General features: G+C 33.7%; 1 protein-coding gene across 1 annotated transcript; it reads right to left on the bottom strand.

Moving 5' to 3' along the window:
- Window positions 1-696: 696 nt before the first annotated feature.
- On the bottom strand, window positions 697-13,760 carry LOC107031779. The gene is made up of 10 exons (XM_015233252.2): window positions 13,505-13,760; window positions 13,154-13,409; window positions 9,234-9,419; window positions 7,536-7,628; window positions 3,815-3,997; window positions 3,629-3,731; window positions 3,360-3,545; window positions 1,809-2,923; window positions 1,243-1,643; window positions 697-1,165 (listed from the first exon to the last, which is right to left on the bottom strand). Exons 2-10 carry the CDS (start codon window positions 13,370-13,372, stop codon window positions 1,102-1,104), a joined length of 2,550 nt encoding a protein of 849 aa, XP_015088738.1. The 5' UTR covers window positions 13,373-13,409; window positions 13,505-13,760; the 3' UTR covers window positions 697-1,101.
- Between the last annotated feature and the right edge of the window lie 6,720 nt (window positions 13,761-20,480).

Raw genomic sequence — 20,480 nt, 5'->3', positions numbered from 1 at the left:
ATTTACACTCTTAGAAAAATTTAAAATCTTGCAACCTTGGATTTATCCAATGGAAGATCATAATTTCCAATTTTCTTTAACGCCTCTTTGAGAGAATTATCAGATTTTAAAGCAGTTGTTATTTTAGATTTTATGAAGTACCATAAAATTTAACCACTCAACAATATGTTCGAAGGCATCAAATGTCATTCAACTTAAAAGTCATAATTCAAACTCTGACTTGCATATGCTACTTATCTTAATAATTTGCATGAACTAAACCACAACATATCACTTTACCATACGTCTGCAGCTAACACTTCTACTACGACAAATCTCAAATTCCAAATTCAATCCATGAAATTCCACAGTTACTATATACCTTTGATAATGTTAGATACGCACTCAAGATGACAGAGTCTCGTATTGATAACACGTTATGAGATAATAATAAATATCAAAACAATTGCATGTACTCACAACTCCATCATATTCTACATAGCCACTACTCACGACTCCATCAATAGGCTAATAGCATGTTAGAAACACAACATGGTTCGAAGTGGACAGTGGATAAACTAAGATTTTAAAACGTTATTTTGAATGGTACGAAAGTTGAGATTAAACCTAAAAAAGTAATTGTTGGAAAATGTTACTTGTAGCTTAATTACCACTTATAGATAATTTGGAAGGGAAAATCTCCATGCTAAGAGGCTGTAAAATCAAAGATAGAATATATGTCTTCAAGCTTCATGATTTTTGACAGAGAAGCAAACTTCTAAAACCAGAATAAGTAAGGGATGTTTACATTCCAACATCTCCATTCACTCCCTACCTGTTGTTACAAACGAAGCACTTAATCAAAAGTCATCTTATGACAAGCCTACAACTTATAATCAAGAGCAGAGACTCATAAAAGAACTTCTATGATTTTAACATCCTATACAGTTGCAACACACAAACACATCATCTGTAATATTGTACAAACACCTTGAACAAAGTTACACATTAAAAAGACTAATAATACATCATGTATTTGAAATTACGACGACCATTAGGCAGAAATGCCCAGATCATACTTCTTTTCTAGCAGAACACCAGGAGCATCTCCAGAACCCACACTCAGAAAGTGAGAGGGGGGAACTCATCTTCATCTTTTAGATGGTATGATGACTTGAGGGTAACCCTGAATGTTTAAAAGCAAACTTAGGAGTTTTGTGATTGAATACTGTAGGAGTTACTACTAATCAAAGTCGCTCATACCTATCAAGCTCCTTACTAAATACAGAATTTGACCTCCGAAATGCTGGTACTGGAGATACAGGGCTGGACTGTTGAGTAAGAGAAGGAACAGTTCTTTGTTGCCTACTCCTTTCGGAGATGCTTGTTCCCAAAGGCCCCATGCCAACAGAACCAAAATTAACCGTTCTCTCGGTCGGTAAAACCATACCTGTCATGCTATGGTGTCCCCTACTATGAGGGGATGATAAAGAGTGGACATTACTTTGATCAGCAGAAGATTCAGATTGCACCTGCTCATGGTAACTTCTCCCAAGTGGGTGCATCTCCGAGAAAGTTCCCCGGCCATTAGTTCTGGGAGATCTCAATCCTGCCTGATGTCTACCCTTCACTGTTGATGGCCTATAACCATGTGGAGGATGATTCTGCAAAAATTAAGCCATAAATTACTTACCAAACAAGGAACATACTTTAGCTCACAACAGAAAGAAATGTATGCATGGGACTGACATCCACATATGCAATGAGTATTGCATGTGAGCCCCATACATTTAAAATGCCAATAAACAACAGGTTGAACATGAGTATACCAAATTCGGGAAGTATGTCCCAGTTCCCCGTTGCTTTGGCATCTCTTCCAAGGCAGCATAAGGCATACCATGCATTAACATTGGATTTATGGGGTAAAATGCTTGACTTGGGATAACACCATTTGTACTCCCATGAGAAAACCCATTTGTATTCATATATGACGGCTGCTGAGCAGCTTCCCATGAGTACTTCATGTGATATGGAGAAGGTGGTGCTTGAGGTACAGCCAGAGCAGGAATATTCAAGGCATGTTCATAAAACCAGAGCCCATACTGCAAATGCTTGAGGTAATTATCATAGTCCGCACTTAGATCAGATAAACCTTTCGAAGATAGTTCAGCACCACTTGTTGACGCCAAATCCAAGTTCAAATGATCACCTCCAGAGTTTGGAATAGAAGAGATAGCTTCCTTAACATCCAATACAGTATGCTTCAAGCCATGGACGGTAAAATCCTTCCCCTCATAAGTAGGCAGCGAGGACCCAGAAGAAACATTCTTCTCAGAGTTGCCATACTGGTTCTTATGGTAAATCCCATTTTTCATCTCCCTATTATACGCACGGGAGTCAGCAAAAAACATATGAGGTGCATGATGAGGCATACCCCGAGTTAATTGGCAGCTTTTGATACTTGAATAACCAAATTCTGGTCTATCTGTAGATATTGAAAGGCCATTCTCAATGGAGCTGGCTAGATCTACTGCATCACCAAAAAGACGGTAACCCAACGGGCTTCCCTTTCCATGCCTCTCTGCCATCAACGGCAGCATAGATTGATGCACCTCTGTAGTGCCTTTCTGATGTCCATCTTCTCTGCAAGAAGATCCATCAGGATTGAGCTTACAAATTCCATGTGTTCCACCATCACTGGCAAAACTTAATTCAGATTTTCCCTGCTCTATTTGTGATGGATCAAAATTTGGAGCAGGAAAGGCAAGACAGAAGTCATTTCTCGGATTTTGAACATCAGGCCTCTCTCCACTATCATGCCGATCCATAGTATTAGGGAAAAAACTATAAAGTTCCTCCACAATATTATCTTCGGATTGTAGAAGAATGCTTTCCAGCTTTCTAGCCCCATAATTGATGGCACTTCGTATCCGGTAGAAATTCCCTGCATAACAGACAGACATGATAGAACATAGCACTCAACGGACAAGGAAAACAAGACCTTGGATGACTTACTGGTTCAATGTCCTAATTCGCTTCCACAACCAAAGCTACCCTTTTCTCTGAAGCTAGTTTTGAAATGTCATAATCAGGAAATACTAGGAATTACCTGATTATAGTTTTTTCATTCTCAATTGGCAAAAAGAATAATCTGAACCCCACTGGGTATAATCTGGGTTGACTATGATGCAAAACCACATTATAGGTGCAAAAATTATGATTGAATTAAACCTAATTTGCATCCTTTTAACCCTGCCCCAACAACTATGAAATACCACATGTCCAATTTTATATGATACCGCATAAAATACATTGATTACCATGAGCATTATATGGCAGTATCAAAGAGGATAGAGAATTAAGTTTAGGAGACATTATACCTTTGCTGACGCTGCGACCAAGATTATTACTTTCCTTTAGAGGATCAATTATATTAAGATACTTGTGCTGAATTTTCCGGGAATTTAAATCACCATCTTTAGAAGGCACTGAAAACCTTTCAAGACAATATTGAATGAAATCATCGCTGAGCAGTAAATTACCACCATCATTTTCAGGCACCCCAACTGCATGATAGGAAACAAAATCATTGGAACCAAACAAAAGGTGACAGGATCAGGACAAACTGCAGCCAGAACATGTTTCTTACCAACATATTCTGGTAAAGAGGATATGTGAACAGGCCCAGTTAGACTAACATAATAGTTATCCCAATCGAACTTGCCGAAGTAGTCCAAAAATTTATATAGAACCTAGAATTCACCATATCATTCATTAGGCTCATCAATATCAAATTGAAACCTGAAATATCATCAGTTAAGCCAGGAGAACTCACTGATAAGGGACCATCTAGTGTTGTATGAAAAAAATGAAAGATGTACAGAACCAAAGTTTCTAAGGCATAAGTAGAAAACAAGCCGTGATGAGCACCAAGAAGCCGGCTTTCATAATAGCACCAAGTTTTTATCAAGATAATGCTGCGCTTAAATAGATGATCTTTTCCAATGAGGCGATCAACCTGTAAAGTAAGCAGAACCCAATAAGTGAATAAGTTCGCTTCCAATGTCACAAACAAAATGATAAAGACAATGACAAAAAACAAAAGTTGATCCAGAGTAATCTCATTCTCCACTTTCTCATTCAAACCCCAGCCACCACCCCTGACTCCTTCCCGATGGATTATCAAGAAAAGAACAAAGCTTCGAGTTATCGGAGCATCAACATCTTCTCAATTACAGTAGTCATGGTTTCATCAATTTATAATCATTTTAAACCTTGAAATAGTTTGTTTAAATTGAGCTCCCAAGATTTGACTACGGCTAATGCTAGAGGTGTGGCAAAATTGGCTAATGGTAAAGGAGACGCTCATTAGCTATGTTGCTCGGGCTCTTTACAAATGTCAACAGGTGTGTGCCGGATTCACCAAAATTAGTGTATTTTTGGAGAATCCGACACAGGTGCGGCATCAAAAGTGAAGAGTCTGACTAAGCTCATTAGACAGAGATGAAAGTCATACTTCCATAAACTCTAAAACCAAGAGGGGGATAGAGACGTCATGCTGGGGAGATAAAGCACTCAAAGAGGCGTTGTGACTTTGGGTATTGTATGTGTATAAAGGTAGATGAGGTTAAAGGTGTCATTAGTAGGATGCGCAGGGGAAGAGCGACCAGGCCAGATGAGATACCAATTGAATTTTGGAGGAGCAGAGGCAGGGCGTGTATCTAGTATTCAGAGTTTGACGTGGCTATTGAGAACTACTGAAATGACTTGCTCCTACGAAACCAAGACGGGTTTTTGGTGTTAGCTCACCGTTGCAGGATTGCTACCACATATTATCATATGAATATACCACATCAATCTGTTATGTATGAATGATATATGGAGCGGTTAACTACATTATTTAATGAAGTTTTTAAGATAGCGAAAATGTCTAAAGAGTGGAAGTGGATTACAATGATTTTGTTGTACAAGAACAAGGGTAACATTCATAGTTGCAACAACTATAGGGTTATAAAGCTACTAAGTCACACTTCAAAAGTTTGGGAGAGGGTGGTGGAGCTGAGGGTCAGGAGGGGTGTGTCGATTTCCGATATACATTTGGATGCATGTCACGACGAATCGACGATCAACTGCAGAAATCATCCATCTTGTTAGGAAACTAGTAAAGTGTCAGGAGAGGAAGAAGGACCTTTACATTGTGTTCATCGACCTAGAAAAAGCAAACGACAAAGTCTCAAAGGAGGTTTATGGAGATGCTTGAAGAATAACGGTGTCGGTGTGGCGCACACTACGCCGATCAAAGGCATGTACGATAGAGCCAAAAACTAGGTAAGAATACTAGAGGAGACTAGAAGCATTGATTCAGTTGTGATTATGTTGCAATAAGGATCAACTCTTAGCTCGTTTTTGCTTGCTTTGGTGATAGATCAATTGACACGAAAAATTTAAGGTGAAGTGCCATGGTGCATGTTATTTATAGATGACATAGTGCTGATGATGAGACATGTAGTGGAGTTGACGCTAAATTGGTGGTTTGGAGACAGAGCCTGGAGTCTAAAGGTTCAGGTTGAGTACGACCAAAACAGAATATTTTCAATGCAAGTTCAGTGACGTAACGCCTGATGTTGACGTGGAAGTAAGTCTTGATTCACATGATTCACATGCCATCCAAACTTCAAGTATCTTGGGTCTATTATCCAATGAAAAGGAAAATTATCACACATCGTATTGGTGCATGGTGGATCAAACAGAGGTTCGCATCTAGAGTATTATGTGATAAGAAGGTGCCACAAAACATAAATGGAAGTTCTAAAAAGTGGTGATTTGACCAACAATGTTGTATGGGATGAAGTATTGTCCAACCAAGTACTCTCACATTCAGAAGATGAGGATGTTGTAGTGGATGTGAGGGCCTACTAGGAGCGATAAGATTAAAAAATGAAGATATTTAGGACAAGGTAGGAGTAACATCAGTGGAGGACAAGCTACATGAAAGAGGTTGAGGTGGTTCGTACATATGAAGAGGAGATGCACGGATGCCCCAATGTGGAGGTGTGCTACGGACGGTTTCAGGAGAGGTAGAGGTAGGACGAAGAAGCAATACGAAATAACACAGTAGCTTACCAAGGAAATAACATTAGATAGAAGATTGTGGAAGACACAGATTGAGGTAGAAGGTTAATAGGTAGTAAAGTGTTGTCTTGCTTATTAATCCTTACTAGTAGTCGTCGTATTTCTCCTATAGTGATTGTCCCTAGATTTCAGGTATTATCTACCATCTCTCACACTATTTGTTGTACCTATGATGATCGGGGTTTTAGCGACTCAATTTCTCTATCTTCTACATGAAAATGATGTCCTCAATGTCATTCTATGCCTTTTTTATAATGTTTCCTTATGTTTCAGATCATTGAGTCCTGAGAGTACTTAAACATGATATAGAAGGAAAAGCAGGCAAAAAAGGAAAGACATGAGCAAATTTTGAGTGAGACATCGCCTAATGGGTTTGGCGTATTGCAAATCTGCCTGGGGTTTGTCGAAAGTAACAGTTCAATCCACTTCTGTGCATCGACGACCAACAACAGAAAAGACCACTCGGCATATCGCCGAAGTGCTTTGACAAAGACAAAATGCATCGCCTGAAATTATAGTTGCCTGAAGGAAAAATCAATTGCACAAGACAAAACAGCGAGGTAAAACCAAGTCAGCTTATCGCCGAACGGTTTGGCGAGTCTAATCAAGATCGCCAAAATGGCTCCAAGGACAATTTTATGAATACTATCTCTGAAGTATAAATATAATTGGAGGACAAAGAATGAGTACTTTTGCACTTTCTGAATTCTAACATTCTCTGCAAGCGCTTAGTAATTGAAAAAACCTATACTTGGGATTGGTGGAACATTCTTGTGATTCAATACGTTTGGCAAGAAGTACAGTGGGCACTCACACATGTGAAAAGGTCGAAATAGTGTAGCACAAGTGTATAGGATGACTTTGGCTGGAACCATTTATTGCCTGAGGATGGAACACAACTACAGAATTTTAGACATATCATACGACATGGGCATGGAAGAGGCTCCCAACAAGACAGATTAGGTAGTAGATTACAACAACTCAATGAATAAACCTTTTATTGATGTAATAGGTGTGCAGGGATAGTTATTAGTATGTGATGCTTAGCAGAATTTGGGGCTTCATGTCCTAGCCTGCTTTTTTGATGTTTTGTAATGTTCACTTGGTGAATAAAATATTTACTTACCAAAAGGAAGTCCACAACCAGTGACATTGGAAGGAACTGATATAACTTTAATAACATATCAAACCAACTAATAAATCTGAAAATGCAACTATTCAGCCCCACATTTTTCAAGATTGCAAAAACAATCTTTTAATACTTGTATCTTGCACATTTAGCAGAGCAAGACAGGCAAAAAGACAACATGCGCAGAGTAATATTTTACAACACAATCAACTGCATATAGAGTGTATTGTTCAACAGTTCAACAACCACCTTCTAATATTTAAAAGAGGTAAGTTTCACAAAAGTTTACACCTACCTGCTCAAGAAAGCCGAGAGTACAAAGGCCACCTATTTGGTTTAAGGAAATATCAACAACTATGTTCTGCACAATGCATTTTACAAGCTTAACCTGCCATATGAGAGTAAAACGTCAGAGTTCACAGCTTTAGCATTAACAATGATAAACTTAAGACACGAATTTGCTAGGAACAAGAGAATAAAGTTGGTGAGATGCATGTGTAACATGCAGGGAATATGCAGGACGTGATACTATTTGCAAGAGAGCTTTGAGCCTTGATATACTACCTTTTTTTTATAACTTGGCAATCATCTGAAAGAGTGGCAGATGAAGTCACTAGTTGGAGGGTAGAGAAATGGACTGCAGGAAAAATACAAAAGGCAATCCTCTTTGCATGGTTCAAACAATTTAGGGAAAAAGGATCAGCCAAGAACTTAGGAGTGGAGAGACCAGTGTATAAAGTCAACATTGTTCTTTTATTCCGTTTGTACTTTTGGTTGAAGATCCCTTTTATATACCTAGTTGTTGACTTCAAAAACTTAAGAGGTATTTATGTCTAAACGTGACATAGTCTTGGTGCTCTTCATAAAAAAGATCTTGATTTACCCCACCACCAACAAGAAGGGGAAAAGAACTTGCTAGTCGAATGGTTTCCCGAAAGCATAACTAGTAAATCCAGGTCACCAAGGAAACAGATGATTTGGATTTCATCAAAAAAGAAACTCTAATCATGCCAAATTTGAGAACTTTTATACAAATATAAAATAAATAAAAACTATGCCAAATATGATGTTAGCTAAATTAGTAAAGGTAGCAATTTAGTGTCCAGTGTGTTATGTGAAAAGCAAAGGAGAGAGCGATCAAAGAATAGAAAAACAAAGGAAAAGGAAATAAAGCTCACATGATGGTAAGTTATATCATGGGAATAAACACGGAAATCAAAGTTGAACTTGATGATTATGACGATTCAGATACTCCACTAAATCGATCATTGATACAAACAACTTAAGTTCAGTTAACCTTGTTAAAGTATATCACCATCTCATGTAAAAGCTTCAATTGTTAGAGAGCACACTTAAATTTACTTAATTGTGTTTTCAACACGCTCCCTCATGTGCGTTCATGTGCGGACCTGATTCTTTTTTCAGGGACCAAGCATATGAAAATTCTTTTTAATAATGGATGGTGGTGAAACTCAAACCAAAGACCCCTGCTGGTTCTAATACCATGTTAAAGTATGTGACCATCTCATCCAGCGGTTAGAAAGAGCACGCTTTAATTTACTAATGATGTATCAATAAACCTAATTTAATTCACAACTGACAACAACAGACAACCTAGATTTTCCAGCTTCTTCAGTAAGAACATAATAGAAATAAAATCATTTTTGAGCAACACAATCAAAGAGTTAGGCCTCTAGCAATCAAAGCCGAACGCTTGAGATTGCACACGCCAACTAAAAGGTTTACTACTTTCACAGAACATGACTTTAAAAATTTACCAAGAACAAACCTTATCTTTCCTTAAAAAGGGGGACACGCCTCAAAATAAGATATTTTTCATAAGTAAAACATTACTAAAAGCTTAGAAAGTAAACCAACAACATCAAACATAAAGACCAGATACCAGTCCTGCAAGATGCTTTGTGCCTGATAACACACCATCACATAAAATCGGACGAAGATAGTATAACATATTGAACAGTACAACTAGCACCTCAGCACGAATCAACTGAACATCTTTTACAGAGAATTCTGCATCCTTATTTCGATCTGCTGCTTCAAGTGTAGACACCACATCATCAGCAAAAGCATCCTCAAAAAATTTTCCAACGAATGCGGTCAAATCAATATCTCCATCAGGAAGATAGGTCTTTAATGGGACAGAACCGTAAGGAAATACCTGTAATTGGTTCCAATAAAACATTTCATTCAAGATTTGAACTCAAAGCACAAAATTGACATTGAGTGCAAATATAGAATATGAAAACATAAAAATTGTAGAAATACCTGTCTGCAATCTTTGCAATTGGAAAAAAAGAAAAACTCTAAACCAAAAACAAATTTGTCTTCAACTATCCTGTCTTAAATTGAGTAGAGGAAATGATTTATCATAAAATGTGTCAAACGAGATTTACTGTTCTTTTATTTTATTTTATTTTAAAAAAAATAGAAAGAGATTTACTGTTCTTTCACCAATTTCCCTACCCCTAGCTGTCCTTTTCCCTCCACCGATGTTCCCCTTAAACCTGAACTCATATTATACTTCATGGGGACCAACTCTAAATAGAGAAGCCCCCATGTCACCATACTCTAATTAACCATGCTATCATCAGCCATCAAAAGATATAGATAAATGGGCCTACATTAACAACATAATCGAAATGAAAGCAGTCACCTAACACGGTTAGAACATTGTTCATACTGCCTCACTATCTTCTTTTCGTTGAATGGTTGTGTATCTTCTCATCTAGGATTGGTCTGGAGGATTTCAAGTCTAATGAAACTTTCTTAATCATAGCAGTGCATTTGAAAGGAAGTTTTGCTATGGATAAACAATTTGGACACCTGAACCATGGATCTAGCCCCATGCATGCACCAGCATAACCATAAATCACAGACGCATCAAATTAAAATTGTAGAAATACGAAGACCTGTCAAACCTTTGCAAAAAAAGATAAAGAAAAACTCCAAACCAAAAAAAATAAAATATGTCCCACTACCTCTAATTAACCATGGTACATCACCCAACAAAAGATATAGATTAATAGGTCTTCATTAATAACATATCCGAAATGGAAGCAAGTCACCTAACACAGTTAGATTATTATAGTTCATACTACCTAGCTATCTTCTTTTTGTTAATATTGCCTAGCTATCTTCTATGTAGCTCGGACTCTCCACAGTTGATGCCGCACCCATGTTGGATCCTCCAAAAATGCACTATTTTTGGAGGATCAGACATGCACCCATCATCATTTTTAAAGAGTCCAAGCAACATAGGATATCTTGTCATCTAGAAGGCTAGTCCAGAGGCTTTTTAGTCTAATTTTACTTTCTTAATTATAGTAGTGCATTTGAAAGGAAGTTTTGCCAAGGATAAGCAATTTGGACACCTGAACCATGGATCTAGCACCATGCACGCACCAGGTAACCATGATTCATAGATGTACTAGCAAATCAAAACTGTAACCTCATCAACTGATCCAATAGCAATTTTGGAAAGTTAAATTTAGCAATTTAAATCATTATGCGCATGATGTATCATTAACAAGCCTTTCTGACTTAAAATACAAATCAAACCTTCAGAAAAATGTGATGTTAACCATCTTATCTTAACAACTTCACCATTTTATGCCTCAAAATATTCCATCTGAATTAAGAAAAAACTGTGACCTATTCATTTCAATGATAATACACTAGTACGTGATGTAAAAGTTAGGTGCATATTCCCTCCCATGGACTAAAAGTCGAGTAGTATGTAAGTGGAGAAGGGTAGAAGGACAGACCCATTATTCATCAAGTTCCAACCTGTGCTTCAGTTGGAATTTCTCAATGGTTTGTTCTATGACTATTTGCAACCTTATTCCCATTGCATAAATTGAAGTGATCTACCTATTAGAGGTAGTATTGTTATATAACTCTCCTTCTCCTTTTGATCTTTCAACCCCCACCGCCCCACCCCCTTCTCGTTAATACTCGACTTCACACCACCATTATTCTGCTCCAATGCTCAATAAGATATAGCAACTGCATCAACAATCACCAAGTAAGCTTCTAAGTAATCAAAACCATGCCCTAAACATGATCATAACATACCGAGGCAATAAATATTGAGCCTTTTGGCCAAGCGTTTTTAGGTCAGAAGCACTTTTTTTTCAAAAGCATTTTTTTCTTAAATTGTGGTGTTTAAGACAAACATACTAAACATTCATAACATATTTGAAATGGAAAGAAGTCACTACGGTTAGAAGATTACTGTTTATACTGCCTAGCTATCTTCTTTTTGTTGAGCAGTTGTGTCTCTTGTAATTTAGGTTTAGTCCAAAGGTTTTCTACTCTAATTTTACTACCTTAATTACAGTAGTGCATTTGAAAGGAAGTTTTATTATGGATAGATAATTTAGACACCTGAACCATGCATCTAGCACCATTTAAACCACGATTCACAGATGCAGTAGCAAATTAAAATTGTGACCTCATCAAATGATTCAGTAGCGATTTTGGAATGCTAAATTTAGCAATTTAAATCATTCTCCTCATGTTTTACCATTTACAAACATCTTTTGGCTTTAACTACAAATCAAACCTTCAGAGATATGTGATGTTACCCATCTTCTCTAAAAAAACTTTACCATTGTATACCTTAAATATTCCATCTAAATTGACTCAAATATATATATATATATATATATATATATATATATATATATAAATTAAGAAATGTGTAATCTAAAAAATGCCCTAGGGCACTGGTTGCAAATGACCATAGCCTAGTGTATGATGTGAAAGTTAGGTGCACATTCCCTTCCATTGACCAAAAGTGTGGTATGTAAGTGGAGAAGGGTGGAAGGACAGACCCATTATTCACCAAGTTCCAAACCATGCTAAAGTTGGAATTTCTTGATGGTTTGTTCTGTGGAAAATTTGCAACCTTGTTCCCATTCCATAAACTGAAGCGATCGACCTATTTGGTATCACTGGCATATAAATCTCCTTCTCCTCTTGATATCTGCACCCACTGCCCCACCCTTTTTTGTTAATACTTTGACTTCACTCCACCGTTATTCTGCTCCTATGTTCAATAAATTATAGTAATAGCATGGACAATCAACGAGTAAGTTTCTATGTAAGTAAACCATGCCCTAAACCTGATCATAAATACACTGAGTCAATAAATATAGCACTTAATGAATGAGCTACACTGATCAAAATTATCACTTACATAAACTAGAATTCAAACCAAACATTGTTTTCCTTCAATTGATAAAGATAAACCAAACAACTCTCTCAACATAATATAAATGCTGCACTCCAGCTAGATGTATAAGACTTCCTAATACTAAGAACATTCAAGTAAAATTTATTTCCAGCTAAAAGAAATTTCACGATAGAAAACCTACTACTCAAAAAACTGCAATAACTCTAAATTGTATAAGCTGAAGCCGTATTAATGACTCTCAACTTACAAAGTCATGCTTAACCAAGTTTATCACTTAGTTACTTGACATCCCTTCCCCAATGAACACAACATCCACGTAGACCTACTCGTATTACTTCACAATCATGAAAAATCACGTCCATAAATTGCAGATCAATCAGTCATTTCATGTCAAGAAGACCTTGTTGTAGTGAGAATTCTTAATCATGAACTGTAGGTCATAATGCAGTAACATAATAAACATGAGTAAATCAAACACGAGCTTACGTGAATCTTGTATATAAGCAGCATGTGCACCTGCACCCACTATCTTTCAGTGGGAATTTAAACAAGACAAGCAAATTGAACCATTAACATTAAGCTTATGCTTCTAAAAAGAAATACTAAACTAAACTGCTAAAGCTCCAACTTCCACTTCCAACAACCAAAAGATTAAACACAATTTTAAAAATGTAATGTTAATCAAAACACTTTACCTCACAACCAAGTGAACCTCGGATCAAGTTCTGAACATATTCAATAACTCTTTGTCTTCGGTTTTCTGATACAGTAGTTGGCTGAACTCTCCGAAGAATGTTCTGAGTAACTTTCTCCGCCACCGCCCATCTCTGAGGCCCAATATCAGAAACAGTTAGGTTTGCAGGTATCTCTGGAGAAGAGAACAAGAACGCCGGTGACTGTGATGGTACCAACATCTCCTGCTCCTCGACTGTACCGCCGTCGTCTGGCTCCCTAAATACACCCAAAAAAATCACAAAAAAATTAAAACTTTGCTATTATCAATTTAATTATAAAACCCCAAATCATTATTTGATCAGAAACTCAACTGGATTCAATGAAACAACAACTCAAACTCCCAAAAAGAGAGTAAAGAATGAAAAAGATTCTAACTTTTTTCACTCTGAAAAGGGGAATTTGGGAGTGATGGAAGAAAAGGGAAAAGATTGAAGAGAAAAACAAAAGCCAAAATCAAAGTTGAAATTTCCAAGAAAAATGAAACTCAAAAAACATGAATCAAGAAAAGACTAATTTTTCAAAAACTGGGCATTTAGTGAGAATTTAGTAGTTGGTTTTTTTTTTTGTCCCAGAATCTGTTTTCTTTTTTTAATTTAATTATTTCAACAAAAAACAAAAATGATTTTAAATAGAGTCTGCTTTTAAAATGTATTTCTTTAATTTGTAATAATAATATAATCTTTTTCTTTTTTTTGGGGGGTATGTGTTGGGGGTTGGGGTCTGGGTAAAGGATTAGGTGATTGAAATAATGGTGTACTAATATTCTGGATAAATACATTTACCATTCTTGATTTTTAGGCAAAAATCATTAAATTGTAACTACTTACTAGTAAATGTTGTTATTTTTTGGTCCAAGTCTTATTAGTAGACTGGAAAAAAAAAAGTCTAATTACTCCTCTTTTAACTCTTTCAAACCCTAGAACTAATCCTCTCTCACCTACTCTCTTTTGATGGCTTGTATATAGTCAATAAAAAAATAAAGAGGAAACAAATACTCTGTCAAAAATTAAGGGTGTCAATGGTATTTAAAAAAAAGACTCAATCAAATAAATTGAACTGATTTTTAGGTTTTTTTTTCTAAATATAATTGATAATTATTATAAAAATTTATAATCGTATCGAATAATTGCATAGATTTTTTATCTTATAAAGATAAATCAAAAGAATATTGAATCGTATCTAATAATTAAATTTTATATAAGCTTTAAAATAATAAAACATTAAAAAAATTGCCTTAGACTCAAGATAATATATAAAAGTGATTACAAACGATAACATAATTAACACTCAAAGTCATCGTGACACAATTATATGAAATCAACATAAAATACAAAATAAAGAAAAATAAATAAATAAATAATACAACAACATTCTTATGGTCTTAATCATTAAAACATCTAATTATATGAAATCAATACATATAGCCTTCCGAGCTCTTGTTGATATCCATTTTCACAAGCCACAATCATCATTCAATAGTCTTCATCATATTCTTCCAAATCAAACCACATAATTATCTACTTTCTTCTATCACTTGACCTTTTACTTCCTCAAAATGTCTAAATAAAAAAAAATTGATGAATTTTCAATTACAAATCTTTCACTATAAGTTTTAAATGACACTAAAATCTACATAATAATGTCTTTGAGTCTCTTGAACATCTTTATTATAATCTTTTTTTTAAAATTTTATTTATTTCATAGATAGAAGTATTGTAAGACTTTGAAGAATGATCATATTAGTCTTTCAAATTGTTATGTTTAGGATATTCATTTTATTCATTCTTTAGTTTGACATGAAGAATAAAATGAAGGTTATTGATAGTGATCGGCTTGTCTGAGAATGGATGTCGACAAGAAGATTGTATATTGATTTCATATTTTTTTCTTTTTAGTAATTAAGATTAAAATGGTAAGAATAGTGTTTCCTTTTTGTAGCTCTCTTTATGATTTTTCTTTGTTTTGTGTTTTATAAAAAAAATTAATTATCGTAATTTACATTTTTTGGTTAAAAGGAGTAACTCATGACTTTGTTGGAAGTCATCTAGCTACTAACCAAATGTTTTTTTTTGAACAAAATCAATTATATCTCTGGATAAATATTTATTAACATTATATCGTCTTTTATAATAGCACAAAACACGAACAAATTTACTAGTTATAACATCTCAATTCTCGAATAGTAACTAGTAAGCTACAATGTATTGCAACTATTTTGAATAACAAGCTACACATCATTATATACTTTCCGTTTTTATGGTTTAAATTTTTCTTATTGGATACTTAAATTAAGTAAATCCAGTTTTTGAGTTTCATTTTGATTGATTTTCACTCATGTGATAGTAAAAAAAAAAATTCGTTCTTAATATTATTTTACACTATCATAATATAATGAGATGAATCTATATATATTCTTTCTAGGTGTCAAAAGTCATACACAAATATACATGATAATGTGTTTTAATTTTTATATTTTTTTAAAAAATATAAAGAAAATCAATCGAATCATATCAACATTAAAGAGAAACTGAGATAATTGAATGGTTATGAAAGCTAATTTTCGTTATTTATAATATAAATGATTGAAAAAATGATATGGTGTAAATTTTATAAATAATCTCGAGTTGTATCATAATTGATACCCCTAATAAATTTATACTATTTCTGGTTAATAGTATAAGTTAATCCCAAAATAAATTTTTACTGTTTATAAAAAAATCATAAAATTTTATTTCATATTTAATTCTACAAATCTTATTTTGTTCTATCAAAAATTGAAATTAATTTATCTTATTTTTTATTATTATAATTACATAACCACAAAAATACAATTGAGGAGACCAGCTAATTCTGAGTGCGAGTGATATTTCAATCCTAACTATAACTTACTCGCTAATTTTTCAACATAAGTCCATTAGATCAATTCTAAGATTATAATTTTAAGATAATTCAGTCCACAAATTCAACGATTTCTTTCTTCTTCCTGTTCTTCTTCTTTGTTTTATTTTCCTTATTTGGAAGGTAGGTAAATTAAAGGATGGATGTGTCATGATCAGAGGTCAGCATTGTGGGAAATGGTCCACTTTAAAGTTTTACCACTTTATAACAAATATTAAATTTTGGACAACTACCACATGAGTATGCAAGTCGGGACATTCGTAATACATGAACATCAAATATAATTTATTTATTTATTTTTGTATTTTTGCACCAATCAAAATCTTAATTAACATAAAGCTACTATTACTTTCTAATGGAGGATTTTAGTAATAAAAGATTAATGAGATGCTTTTACGATGAACGAACTATGACAAAAGTCTCGTGCAAAATGTACTATCGTACTTAATAGCAAATCTAAAATTTCTATGATATAAGTGCATTAGAAAAGGACTAAAAAATTGTTTCGCAAGAATTAATATCTAGTCTTCTAAGTAAATAACTTAATCTTAATCTTGAATCAAGTGCACTAGTACTCTTATAATACGGAAGTGCATTATTTAATCTTCTTATAATATAGATATTAGTAGAGGATATTATATCAATTAGTATTTATATCCATGCGTTGCACGAATTTTTTCAAATGTCATAAAAATAATTTATGAATTTTTTTAATACATATAAATTTTTTGTTATAGTATTATTCTAATAGTTATGATCAATTATATTTTTTATGTTACGATATATTAATGTTAAGCTATTATGAAGGTATTTTTTTCTTATAAAAAGTAAAATTTCAACTATTTACATGTAATATTTAATACTATAAGAGTTGAAAATGTTTTATATATGTGTAATTCAAAGCCACGAATTTCAAAAAAATATTATTTACTGATTTTAATTCAAGTCAAATTATTTATGGAAAAACTTACTAAATTTTTAATTATTAATTATTATTTTAATTTTTAATAAAAGTATGAAAATAGAATTTAATAATAATTAATTAAATACATTTCATATTTATTATTGAAATTAATTAAATACACACAGTGAAGCAATTCCTTGATTCTACATATAAGCACTTTAAACAACCAAAAAAAACTACATACAGTAAAAAAAAAAAACTTATATAACACAATAATTTATTTTTACTATAAAAAGAAGTCAATTGATCCTAGTTGTAATGCCTGAATATATTTAATATTTATTTTTAAAATATTATATATATATATATATATATATATATATATATATTGTTATGAAACTATATAAAATTACAAGAAGAAAGTAGAGCAAAGAGAAAAGATCTCTTATTCATAGTATATTCAGGATTCATAGATATTTCACCAATCTTATTTATAATGAAGGAAAACCTTTTATTTATATGGAAAACCTTACTTGGTCCCCAAGTAGGATTCCTAACCATATCCTATAAGGACTACACATAATTAGACATTCACTATAATACAAATTGTTCATAACACTCCCCCTTGAATGTCGGTAGATTATGTGCCTCGTTAAAACCTTACTAGATAAAACCCAGTGGAAAAAAATCTAGTGAAGAAAAAATAGTACACATATCTAATAATACACATTATGGATGCCTCATTAAAAACCTTACAAGGAAAATCCAGTGGGACAAAACCTCGTGAGGAAAAAAAAGTACATCGCGTATTAACTCCCCCTTATGAAAACATCAATTCAGAGACTAGAATCTTCGTTTTTCAAGCTTGTGCACCATCTTCTTGAAAGTTGTAGTTGGTATAGACTTGGTGAATAATTCAACAATAATATTACTTGAACAGGCCTCTTGCATGTTGATATCACCATTCTTGGGAGCTTGTGAGTGTAGAAAAATCTTGAAGAAGTATGTTTCTTCTATCTGCTTTTATAATTCTTCCCTTCAGGGTCAAAGATTTCTGCAAGTTCCTTACTTCAACTTCTTTAAGCAAATAATCTATTGCCAAGAGTTTCAATTCTAGTCATCAACTTGCATAATATGCTCTATGCATTTTGAATCTATTTAATCCTATGAGGATGACAAACAAGTTTTCCTAAAACTTGTATATGCTTTAGATTTAGAACCCATTGGATATTTTCATATCAATTTTGTCAAGTAACAACATTCAATATTAGATGTATGACATTTTCTAGTGCCTAGATTGCAAGTCAAATAAGCTTTACGCTTACCATGATGCGTCATTCCACTTTTTACTTGATAATTATTTCTACACAAGTATGCTTTAATATATGTAGAATTCATATCCTCATAATCTTTTACAATATTGAGCGCTATTGTATCAAAGATATCGTCAACGATATACCATTTTGTATCGATTCACAGTACGACAAAACTTCTTGAGATCTCATCACTTCATTATTTTTAGGTAGCTACCCCTCTCATGAGGTTTTATAAAGTGTTGTCGTAGGCTCTCCAAAAGCACATTGTATCCTTATTATGATCATTTTGATTCTTTGATCCTCCCCCTTTTTCAAGAATTATTTTATTTAGAATTGATTAGTCTATCATGCTTCATGCATATCATAGACTTTATTCTTAAGGGACATTCAATAGATGTATTTACAACTCTTGTGTTGCTTCTAGTCTCCCCCTTATGTTAGACAAACTAACATATATTTCAATCTTTTGGAGAATCTATCTTTGTGCATCATTGTATATTCGTTGATTATATACTACATACCAAAATAATCATATGAAAAATATTTGGTCCCTGATCATAAATCAACAGAAAGAAAATCTGATCATAATTTGTTGGTTTGATGCATACAATTACTTTTGTATGCGGTATTATATTTCAAATCAACATATGGAGCTTTATTTTCATAGACAATGATTTCACTATCTCAGACATTTAATGTCACAACATCTTGAGTATTTATCAACATTATCAAGATAAATTGTCTTGATTACATATTTTGAAATTGTGTTCTTAACTCAATTATTTTTGCACAAATAAATTTGTGAATGTCAAACTACTGGTTGACAACAAACGCACATGTGATTATCTTATAGATGCATCCTTTTATCATGTCACATGATAGGGGAACGGACCCATATTCACCTTTTATACTTTTCAGAATTTAGAGATTTAATCTCAACATTAGTTGATCCAATCAACTTGTCATGAGAACAAACAACAAAAGAATTCTTGAAGAATCTTCTAGTTTTTCAATGTATGTCCATTACTCAGTATGCATATCTTTGGGATGACCAAATTATTCATGCCAACTAATTAAATTAGTAGTACTCGTAAACTCCAAGTTTACTACGCCATGTGCCTTTTGCTTAAGTAAATTTCTGATTTACTATTATATGAGTAAATTTCAATTTTATTAATCCAAGAGTAATTATTTCTTCTCAATTACTTCACCCTTTAGGTGAGTCGTGATTCAATAATTGAAAGAACTAATATGAAGAAAATTGTGCATGTAACATATTATTTGTGCCAAAAGTTTTGCAACATCAAGTTGCGAGATAATAATAGGCACACATGAGACCATATAGAAGAAACATTTATTAGGACTATTAAATGTCTAAACAATCCACTAGGTGGATGACTAGATCCACAAATATTTGTATACGTTCCTAGAATGCAGGGAATTCTATCTCAACTTTCGTTTATGATGGTCTCACAATTAGCTTGCCTTGCTAACAATCACTACATGAAAATTCACGTCTAGCACGGTGGCTTATCACCTCATTCACTCTAAAGAATGGATCTGTATTTTTACCATTTATCAAAGGCTCTCATTCTTCATGAATGGAACACAATCATCTAAGTACATCAAATTTTGATAACTTAGTACCTCATTCCATATTCATGTTCATCATTTAATCAATTGTCTTCTTTTAGACATTTATGCACTGCTACATTCACTTTGGAAAATGAATCTGCTTTAACGAGATATATTTAATGACTAATTTTATCAAAAACTCACTATTTTCCTTAGTCATCATAATATCATCAATATGGTGCATTGAGACTTAAATCCAACGTCTTATGCCATAAATCAATGAGGGACTTGAATCCAACATCTTTCATCACAAAGCATCAAGACTTCTGATGTCTTACCCTCTTGGTGTGTGTCACGACCCAAAACGGAGCCGCGACTGGCACCCACACTTACCCTCCTATGTGAGCGAACCAACCAATCTAAACCCTAACATTTCAATATAATATCAACAGAAAGTAATGCGGAAGACTTAAACTCATAAATAAAAACCAATTCAATAACTTCTAAAATTCAACATCTATTATTCCCCAAAAATCTGGAAGTCATCACCACAAGAACATCTATGATCAAATTACTAAACTAAGAGTATTCTAA

Source organism: Solanum pennellii, chromosome 9 (assembly GCF_001406875.1).
Source record: "Solanum pennellii chromosome 9, SPENNV200".
In the NCBI taxonomy this organism is placed as follows: Eukaryota; Viridiplantae; Streptophyta; class Magnoliopsida; order Solanales; family Solanaceae; genus Solanum; species Solanum pennellii.
The sequence above is the reverse complement of the archived record's forward strand: the minus strand, read 5'-3'. Positions and strand labels throughout refer to the sequence as shown.

What these genes read in the sequence shown, in the direction of transcription:
- LOC107031779 (XM_015233252.2), bottom strand. Translation starts at nt 13,372, where the DNA reads ATGTTGGTACCATCACAGTCACCGGCGTTCTTGTTCTCTTCTCCAGAG. An exon ending in GAGGTTCACTTGGTTGTGAG is followed by an intron (nt 9,420 to 13,153) that starts GTAAAGTGTTTT and finishes AACCAATTACAG; the next exon opens with GTATTTCCTTACGGTTCTGT. An exon ending in TGGTCGCAGCGTCAGCAAAG is followed by an intron (nt 2,924 to 3,359) that starts GTATAATGTCTC and finishes TCTGTTATGCAG; the next exon opens with GGAATTTCTACCGGATACGA.